This window comes from Trichechus manatus, unplaced genomic scaffold (assembly GCF_000243295.1).
Source record: "Trichechus manatus latirostris isolate Lorelei unplaced genomic scaffold, TriManLat1.0 scaffold00039, whole genome shotgun sequence".
In the NCBI taxonomy this organism is placed as follows: Eukaryota; Metazoa; Chordata; class Mammalia; order Sirenia; family Trichechidae; genus Trichechus; species Trichechus manatus.
This window is the reverse complement of record NW_004443975.1, coordinates 2,322,229-2,333,062: the sequence shown is the minus strand read 5'-3', so window position 1 is coordinate 2,333,062 and position 10,834 is coordinate 2,322,229. Positions and strand designations below refer to the sequence as shown.

Sequence of the window (10,834 nt, the reverse complement as noted above, 5' to 3'; positions counted from 1 at the left end):
ATTACCTTTTCAATCTCTTCTCTTGTTATGGGTCTGTTCAGATTTTCAACATCACTTTGTTGTAGTTTAGGTAGGCCGTGTGTTTCTAGAAATTTTTCCATTTCCTCTAGGTTTTCAAATTTGTTGAAGTATAGTTTTTCATAATATTCTGTTATGATCCTTTTTATTTCAGTTGGGTCTGTTGTATTGTCACCCATTTCATTTCTTATTTAGGTTATTTGCACCCTCTCCTGTTTTTCTTTTGTCAGTCTGGCCAGTGGTTTGTTGATTTTGTTGATTCTTCAAAAGTATAATTTTTTAAATGTCAAATCTCTTCATAGTTATATCTAGGATACTCACTATAGAATATTGAGAGTTAGAGTATTCTAGACAGTCAATCATAGTACTGTAGGCTCACTTAGAGATAGATAGCTGTCATTGAATCACTCCAACTCATAGCAACCCTGTGCACAACAGAATGAAACGTTGCCTGGTCCTACATCATCCTCACAATCGCCACATGTTCAAGTTTATTGTTGTGGCCATTGTGCCAATCCATCTTACCAAGGGTCTCCCTCAGCCTTGCTTGCCTCTATTCTTCAAACATGATCTTCAACTCTGACAGTTGATCCTGCCTGATGACATGTCCAAAGAAGGCAAGTCAGACAGTGTTCTGTTGCGATCTATAAGGTTTTCAGAAGTAAATCACCAGGCCTTTCTTCCTGGTCTGTCTAAGACTAGAATATCTGCTGAACCAGTCTTCTATTGGTGACCCTGCTGGTAGTTGAAATACTAGTGGTATAGCTTCCAGCTATAGGAAGCTACAGGAACATGCAAACTAACAGACGAGTGGTGGCCTTTCTACCATTATGTGGTAGGCTCACTTGGTGCAACATAATTGGTCATAGATACATCAACATTCTCTGTCAGCATCACATAATAATGGTCTATTTCCTTAGTAAAATCACTAATAATATTAGACATCCATGACAGAGGTCAGGGACAGTTTGAGTAAAAACAGTTCAAAATTTTAAATTGCTATATAAATGCCAAATAGAATTGTTTGTAGAACATTAACATGTAGCAAAACATGTGCCATCTATAAAAATGAGGGGACCAGATTCTGTGATAGCCTTCTGGTTTCAGTGTCCACAACTCTATGTTCTCAATGGCTGGTCTTCGTGGAGTGAGAGTGGGCTGTGTGGTTACTGCACATTCACTCACTCACTACCCAGGAACCACAGTCATCTTAATACCTTGCGTAAAAGAGCTGAAAGAAAATGTAGAACACAAGATTTTCAGGATGTCAAGAATTCAAATGCAAGTATGTGCTCAGAGGGAACCAGAAAAAAAAATGTTGTACTCCTCTAAGTCCACAATAAAAAGATAAATAAGGAATTAAAGCTTTTCTGTGTTCTTTTTTGTTTTCACGGAACAGTGGAGGCGCTCCATTTGGGAACATTAATGGCTGCCCACGGTTATTTCTTTCCAATCTCAGATCATGTCCTCACACTGAAGGATGATGGCACCTTTTACCGGTTTCAAGTAAGTTTAATGAAAGTGTTCTTTAATAGTTAAATAGAAGCCAGCATTTTGCTTGTTGGTTAATTTTCTTTTCAGAAAGTTTGAAAATGATAACATTTGACTTTGACTTAGGCTAGTTAGAAACTAATTAATGTTAAATTTAAGACAGAAAAAGCAATAAATCCAAAGAAAGATGGAGTGTGCTTAGTTAAGATGATTTGTGGAAAGCTAAATTGCGTGATGATTAAAGTTCTATTTAAATAAAAAGCTTAAGGGAAATTCAGAAAGTAAACTAATGGAATTCAGGAAGATGGGAGACTCTCCATCTATAAATTGCTTTTAGCTATCAGGGAGAAGGTAGAGAGATGTAACTGAATTTATTCTATTCTGGCTGCCTATAATCCAGAACCATCTTCAGTCCAAGCAAACTCTCAGAGGGATGCTTGATGCTGCAGAAAAGAGCTAATTATACAAACCTTTTGCATGTTGGTAGCTGAGGCCCTTCTGCAAGACTGTGAAGACTAAGAAGCATACTGCTTCGTTTGTGCATATTCACCTGAAGCAGAAGACATCTTAGAAAACTTGCAAACTGATAAAAGTCATTCTAGATCATTTCCAAATGAGACAGACACAATTATTCTTTCAGTAAATGATCATGGACTCTAATTTCAGTCATTGTGCAGGCATTGATACTGGACTTCACAATTATTTACCTGAAGTGTATTCTACACTTCATTAGACTTTATGATTAATTAATAACTGATTAGTGGATTATAGCTTATAAAATTAAAGCACATATAATGTCAGAATTCAAACTGTGAATTATTTACTGCAGGTATTTTCCAGAGGATTTTCTGCACCGTCCAACTTTCAGACATGGGAGCATTCTGTTCACCTGTCCTGAGTACTGTTAAATGCTCTATATCTAAATAATGAGTCCCTGATGGTGGAAACAGTTAATGCACTCAACTACTAACCAAAAGGTTGGTGGTTTGAATCTACCCAGAGGTACCTCAGAAGAAAGGCCTGGTGATCTACTTCTGAAAACTTAGCCATTGAAAACCCTATGGAGCACAGTTCTATTCTGACACACATGTCACCATGAGTTGGAGTCGACTCGGTGGCAGCTGTTTTATATGTATATATATGTATATATATGTGACTGAATGGAACCCTGGTGATGCAGTGGTTAAGTGTCCGGCTGTTAACCAAAAGGTTGACAGTTCTAACCCACCAGCTGCTCCTTGGAAACCCTGTGGGGTAGTTCTACTCTGTCCTATAGGGTCTCTATGAGTTGGAATCCACTCAATAGCAGCGGGTTTGGTTTTGGTTATATACGACTGAATAGTAATTTGGGCACCTAAGAAAGTGCTTAGGAAAACTGAGAACAAAGAGAGGCTATACTTAAGAAAATTTTGTTCTCAAAGATCATTGTTCCCCAAAAACAGTCTCACTTCCACTTCCTTACTAATTGCCATCGAGTGGACTTGGACTCATGGTGACCCCATGTGTGTCAGAGTAGAACTGTGCCCCACAAGTTTTTCAGTGGCTGATTGTTTGGAAGTAGGTCACTAGGCCTTTCTTCCCAGGTACCTCTGGGTGGACTTGAACCTCCAACCTTTTGATTGGAAGCTGAGTGCATTAACCATTTGTACCCCCCACCCCGGGATTCCTCCACTTCCTTAGGACCTTTATATCCTAAAGCTAATAATCTTTAGAAGTTTTTGCGGTGAATAACTAAGAGACAAAGCAGTCTCCTGAAATGGTGATACTGATCTAATTATTCAAGCAATTTAAATTAGGTAAATTAATTAATTCAAAAAGGATTTAGAACAATGGAGCTTTATTCTTTGTGCAGTTAAACTGAAAGTAATGGTAGCTTAAAACAGCTTATTATTAAATTAGAGTAATTTTTGATCCTAAGGTTAACATTTTAATAAACAAGAATTATTGTTGATTAGCAAATATATTGTTTATATGTGACCAAGATTACCACAGTATGCTCATGGCACACAGATAGTTAATCTAATTGCCTAATAAATATAATTAATCCCACAACACTGATGCCTGCAGTCACTGCTCCATTGAGTCCTGGTGTCATCCCATTCTGGGGAATAAGACTTGATGGAGTCGACAGATGTTTGTAGTTTGTTCATAGTTTGGAGCTAAGCATGTCCAACTAGCAGGGCTAGAAAAGTGCATTTAGAAAAACTGAACTGCCGATGATAATAACAGGGTCTCTCCTGGCCATACATTTTCTTTGTAGCTTAGTCAATTCAGTTTGTAGAATTTACAGATTCAGAACTGTTCCTTTTGTTAATCAAATCAATCAGCTAAGACGCTATTAGTTTTTTTTTTTTTTAAATGACCTCTGGTTTGTGCAGTTTAAAAACTTAGGATAATAAGTGCCTTTATGAAGTAATGTTTTTTAAAAGTGAGAAGAACAAGTTGTTTTCATCTAGTTGGATGATGTTGACAGCTGCTTTATTTAATTAACAGAACTAGACAAATTACTTCCAAATCTCGGGGAAAGATTTTGATGGTTGGAGTTTTGGATCTACTGAAGTTAGTGTCGAGATACATATGAACAGAAAGTAATTTGTTATATGTAAACATGTTTTGCCATAAGACTGACTGAGAAGAATAATTACAGTCTTCTCTGTGGATCAGCACTCTTTGTTTGAATAATGAAATCAGACCTTTTACCTTTGTCAGTTAATGTAAAATTGTAGCAAAAATACGCCATTTTAAATACCTGCTGGTTCTGCACAAATTCGGAGGCTGAACATTTTCTTGACAAAGCAAATGTAGAGAAAAAAACGCTATATTATCTTTCTGGGCACTTGTTCTGGATTGAAAACAAATTATTAACAACTATTCTGGATAATTGTTGGAGATAAAAACGGAGAATAAATCAGAAACTCTTTAATTCTTTATTTGTCTAACTTGGGTTTCACTTCTTTTGTTCCACAGACGCCCTACTTTTGGCCATCAAATTGTTGGGAGCCGGAAAATACAGACTATGGTCAGTGCAGATTCTCATCATTTTATTATAGAAAGTCATTATGTCTGGATGAATATGTATTTGTGTTTTATTGCTTTATTTGCCACTGAGACAAGGAAACCACACTGTTCAATATGGGACGATACTTCTACCATTGAATTTATGAATGATCTTGTTTGGAAGGTCTTTCCCAAAACTGGTGGCAACTTTTTCAGTGATATAGTGCCATCTCTAACTATCAAAGAAAAACTCTGGAAAGGTTAGAAAGCTATACATAAGCTTAAAAATGTTCCTATTTTTAATAGTATCGTGGTCTACTAGAAAGAGTAACAAAAGCCCAGAGAGCCAGAGTTCTGCCTCACCTCTCCCACTTAGCTGTGGGATTTTTTGTAAGTTCTTTGGCTTCTCTAGGTTCCGCTTTTCTCACTAGTTCTCATTATTATATGACACATCCTGTGATTCCATAAGCTGATGGTTGTGCTAAAGACAAACAGGCCAAGTTGCAAGGAAGAGGAAAAGTATACTAATGTGAAATTTTAAGGGATGAAGCACTCTCAGTGAACTTAGAATGGATCCAGTTCAACAGTTGTGATTTCAGTTAAGCACTTCAGGAAGAAAATAAGCAGTCCCTAGTAAATACTGGTCTTCTTAAATCTTCCCAAAGACTATAGTTTTCAAAGATAACATGACATAGTTTTTCAATATCATTTCTACAAATATTTATCGAGAATTTTTTTCTACACCAAGTGCTGCAGTAAGTGCTGAGCGTTGGGTAGCTTGTAGGCTCGATGAGGAAAACAGACCTCTACAGAAGCAGTTACTGTGGAATTTAGTGTAAATATAAGAGAGGTACGTGCAAAATTATGTAGATGTTTAGAGGAATGAAAGAGTGACTTTACTGTGGGATTCCAGAATGATTTCACAGATGAATTAATAGCATTTGAATTGGATTTTCAAAGGGAAAAGGTGGCTTTTCAGGAGATAAGCCAGGGAAGGCATTTTAGGCAAAGGGGCCAGCATCTGCAAAAGCAGTGAGAAGCACCACAACAATTTGGCTTTCTTTAGCATCAATCCTGGAGGAACATCTTTGTAAGAAAACCATAGGTATAGAATCTATTCCCTATGTTCATCATTTTAGGAACTTGAGTTTGACAGCTCATCCAAGAGTGGTGAGGTTCTGCTCAAAGATTCAAACATGGAAAAAAAAAATCTAAAAACAAAAATACTGGTAAACTAGTGTGTGTGTGTGTGTGTGTGTGTGTCTGTGTGTCTGTGTGTGTGTGTGTCTGTGTGTGTGGGAAACACTGTGAAGTCCTTTCTTGCTCGTGGCTACCCAAATCAAACCCATTACCATCCAGTTGATTCTGACTCATGGTGACCCCATGTGTTAAGTAGTGGAACTACTCCATAGGGTTTTCTTGGCTGTAATCTTGGAAGCAGATCGCCAGACCTTTCTTCCACAGTGCTGCTGGGTGGGTTCAAACTGCCAACTTTTAGGTTAGTAGACAAGTGCAAACCATTTGTGCCACCCAAGAACCAAACTAATACAGAGAGTAGATAAATCCTTTCCAATAGTGGGAGTGCGGATTTCTGCATCCAGGGCACACATTCCTCAAAACTGACGCACTTGGGTAAAGAGGTTAGAACAAAACAACTACTGATTTGTGGGTCTGAGGTGGAGAATGTTTTAGAGCATTTTGTCCACACTGAGGTGGTGCCTGGGGATCATGTCATTAAAGAGTTTACCATTCTAGTGGAGAGAATGCTTGTGGAGCTGAGAGGTAGCTCTTGGCAAAAGACGCAGGTATTGGAGGCTGACAAACCTGACCTCAAATACTGTCACAACCACGTACCAACTGTGTGACTTTGGCCAAGTCATGTGCTATCTCTGAGCCTTGATTTGCTCACTTTTAAAACAGGAATAATAATATTGACTTTTTAATGTTGTCGGAAGAATTTGAATTAATGTCTAAAGAAATTGGTATTGAGCCTCTCACATACTCAATAAATGGGAATTAATGTTTCTGTGCTTATTGTCATTATTGGAGACAGATAAACTGTTTCTGTGCCTTGTGGAAAAGCAAATTCTTATTCTCAGTGATGCTTCGTTTCCATCTTTTGTGTTTTTCATAAATACGTTAAAGGATTCACAATTACAGCTCGTGAAGACAGGATCTGACCCTGTACTTGTACGACTTACCTCATTCTCATCACCCATATCCTGACCCCAGTGGATCCTGTTGTTTTGGGCACTCTCTTAAACGTTGCCCTTGAAGCGAGTGCCCCGTCACCTCACCCTAATCACAGTGCAACTAATAGTACATTTGGTTCTTAGTGCCATCTTATAAGACTGTCACTGAGAATGTGGATTGTGTCAAGATTATGACAACTGGAGTCTGAAAACTAGGTTAAATGAAGACAATTGGAAGGATCCAGGAATATTTAGCCAGAAAAAGAGGATTTAGAACTGAAGTGTTACCATGTATGTGGACAGGAGATAGACTTGTCTGGAGTGCTTTCAGAGACATACCAAAACCAACACGTGAGAATTGCAAAAAGACAAATGTGTTCTCCACATAAAGACTTTCTAGCAATGAAAATTGTCCAGAAACTTTTCTTGTAGGGTGATGATTCTTGCTTCAGTAAATATTCAATGAAAGCCCTGTCTTTTCTCCAGGAAGTGATTAGAGGTTTTCAAGCCCAGGGAGAGAGATTATACTTGGTGACCTCTAAGGAACCAGACAACACTAAGTTCTATTTGTCAAAGCCTCACTAAAGTAATATAAAAAAGATCTAGAGAAATATACAATCTTTATAGATGATATTAAGAGAGTAGTAAAATGAAAGTATTCTTGTTGGTGTATCACAGCAATTGTATGCCAACAAAATAATTATGCTTTTGTTAGCTCTCGTCATGTTGGCTCTGACTCATGGTGACCTCATGCACAATGAAACGTGATCCATAGGATTTTCATTGGCTGATTTTCAAAAGTAAATCATGAGGCCTTACTTCCTAGTCCATCTTAGTCTAGGAGCTCCAATGAAGCCTATTCAGCATCATAGCAACATGCAATCCTCCACTGACAGATGGGTGGTAGCTGCACATGAGGTGCCTTGGCCAGGAATCAAACCTGGGTCTCCTGCATGGAAGGGAAGAATTCTACCACTGAACCATCTTTGGCCCCTAAAATAATGATAGCAGCTTTGAAATAAATAGTAATTTTTTTTAAGGGACAGACTTTATGTTGGTCAGTTAACATTGGTAGAAAACTTGCTATATTCAAAGTTTTATATTTTGAGGAGGGATGATGAGGAATTTATGATCAAATAGAAAGATCAAATACATATTGAACCAATTCAAAATAGCTTTGAAATAAACACATAAGCAAAAGAAAATCAATAGCATATGTGGCTTCAGAACTATGTCTTAAATCTTGACTAGCTGACAAAATAATAATACCATTATCTTTGTACACAGATACACTAATAATTCTATGATATATAATAAAACATTGAAAACTGAGAATTCAGGATGCTGGGTAAATGGAAGAATTTTATATTTCTAAAAGCAGACATTGTTTATTTCTTGTACTAAAACATTGCAATGCTATCTAATATGTCCATCCCATTAACTAAAATTGGTGGGGGGGCTTTCCCAGCTTGATTCTCTTTGGCACTTAATTTTCAAAGTTGCTCATTTGACAAGGGCTTTAATAGAACCTCTATAGTGCTATTTAATAGTGTTCTATAGAACTTCCCAAGCCTTTGTCATTTAACTTTTTTTTTCACTTTTTTTTATTGTGGTATATATATGTATCTAACAAAACAGTTGCTGTTTCCACAGTCTTCACATTTACAATTCAGTGACATTAATTATGTTGATCATGTTGTTCAACAGTCACCCTTATCTGTTCCCAAATTTTCCACCACCCTTAACAGAAGAGTGTCCCCTAAGCAATGAGTCCCCTCTTCCTCCCTTCCTCTCACCCACCCCTGGTAACCGCTAATGAACTTTGGTCCCTATATAATTGCCTATTCTAGATATTTTATAGAAGTGGGGTTATACCTTTGTCCTTTTGTGTCTGACTTATTTCACTCAGCATAATGATTTCAAGGTTCATCCATGTTGTAGCGTGTATCAGGACTTCATTTCTCTTTATGGCAGAGTAATATCCCATTGTATGTATGTACCACATTTTGTTCATCCATTTCTCTGTTGATGGACATTTAGGCTGTTTCTACCTTTCGGCTATTGTGAATAGTGCTGCAGTAAACACTTGTGTAAAAGTATCTGTGTTCCTGTTTTCAGTTCCTTCAGATATATACTTAGGATTGGGGTTGCTGGATCATACGGTAAGTCTATGTTTAATTTTCTGAGGAAATGACAGCTGTTTCCACAGTGGCTGTACCATTTTACATTCCCACTAGCAATTGAAGAGCAATTTTCTCCACTGCCTCACCAACACCTGTTCTTTTCATGAACCCATCCCTGCTATGTCTATTTTTAAAGCCAGGTTTGTTGTTGTTGTTAGGAATCATTGAGTCAGTTCTGACTCATAGCGAACTGATGTACAACAGAACGAAACACTGCCTGGTCCTGCGCCATCCTCACAATTGTTGCTGTGTTTGAGCCCATTCTTTCAGACACTCTGTGGCTCCTGAAACCATGTTCTAGAGAGCAGATGTTCACAAGGGAAGGGAAAATTAACAAAGCATACCTAAGCATGTTATTTTTATTTTCTTGATTTTTTTCTTCTTTGCTTTTGTTTCTGTATTGTCTTTTTAGTTTTTGTTCACGGGATAGTCTCAGAGTAAACATCTGAGAGTAATGGGGAAGTTAAAGTTGGTTGTTTCTTCTCCTGTGTTCTCCCTTCCCACTAGGCTTCAGCGAGTGTCTGAAATTCAACCATTAGTGTCATGGCAAACGTCTCTTTTGTGGTTGTTATTTTCCCCTTGATTTCCCTGTAGCTTTGGAACTGCCCTGGAACAGAATGGAAGAGAAACCTGGCACCCTGACTTGGCAGGGCATGATCAAAGGGCATAGACAAAAAATTAGAGTGTATTTACCTAATCAGGATCCATGGAGACATAAGCCTCGCATGTGTTTAAACTTTATATGTCTTCTACCATAACCCTGTAAAGAACATGATTGGCAAGTTAATGTTCCAACATTTGTTTCCCAAAGCAATCATGATCAATGGGTGTTTCTAAATTGATGTGCCCTGGAACAAGATCAAAGATGGATCCAGGAAGAAAAAGAAAACATTGCCTCTTACCAGGAATGTCTCATCATCATTCAGAATTACAGATGATCTGGGGACAATTAAAATGTTGAAACGCCAAATAAACAAAATTTAAGACCTCCACTGAGTCAGCCAAATTGCAGAAGTCTAATCTCATAATTTGTAAAAATGACAGATTCCCATACACCTCTCTTAATTAAAAAAAAAAAAAGCCATATTTATTTTACTTATATTTGGTTACTAGTATTTATTTTGTTATTACTAGTAATTTATTTCATAAACTATTTTTGCAAAACTAGTTTTAACAAAAATCTATGTCCTTAAAAGCAAAACAAAAACATTTACCTAAAATAACAGTGAGAACTCAGTACTTGTCTAAGACCATTCATTAAAATGAACTGAAGCATTTATGATGTCTTAAACAATGCAAACTATGGCACAAATCATTCTCCTCCTCTAAAGAACTTCCCAAGCCTTTGTCATTTCAAGACACAAAGCATCCTAGTGGAAAGGAGTAAGTTGTAAAAAGGTTTGGCTTTTACCTTATTTATGCAAATCTTAAAACAGTTGATTTACTTTCTTACCAAATGTTTGCATGTAACCAAATGCATACATACATATATTTGTGTGTATGTATATGTATGTGTATATGAATATTATTTATGCCTCTAAATGTATTGTGTATATAATTGCATTGTCCCTACGTACAATACACACGTACTTATCTAGATGGAAAGTATTCTTAAAAATGGTGTCTATAAAATAAAATTAAGACCCTATTAATAGTTTTGAAATGTATCCCTGGTTCATAATTTCTAGAAATGATCTCTGTTGTACTAAAAAATAACTTCACAAATATACTGAACCACTCGCTTGGAAGTGTCTTGCGACTTGTCTCTCCAAGCAGTGAAACAAGCCTGCTGAAAAGATTATACCTAATGACCTGAGCTACTAGTTTCTGCACTGGCTCCTTCCTTACATTTTTCTCCCTGGAGAAGGACATCATGCTTGGTAAAGTAGAGGGTCAGCGAAAAAGAGGAAGACCCTCAATGAGATGGATTGACACAGTGGCTGCAACAGTGAG

The 10,834-nt window shown here is 37.2% G+C and overlaps 1 protein-coding gene across 1 annotated transcript in view; it reads left to right on the top strand.

Annotated features, from left to right (window-relative positions):
• RGS7 (regulator of G protein signaling 7) overlaps nucleotides 1–10,834 on the top strand; it is a 567,494-nt gene that overhangs the window by 453,224 nt on the left and 103,436 nt on the right. Inside the window, exons 4-5 of the mRNA XM_004375937.1 lie at nucleotides 1,418–1,524; nucleotides 4,477–4,528. Of these exons, the coding sequence (XP_004375994.1) occupies nucleotides 1,418–1,524; nucleotides 4,477–4,528 (159 nt within the window). The remainder of the gene's footprint in view (nucleotides 1–1,417; nucleotides 1,525–4,476; nucleotides 4,529–10,834) is intronic.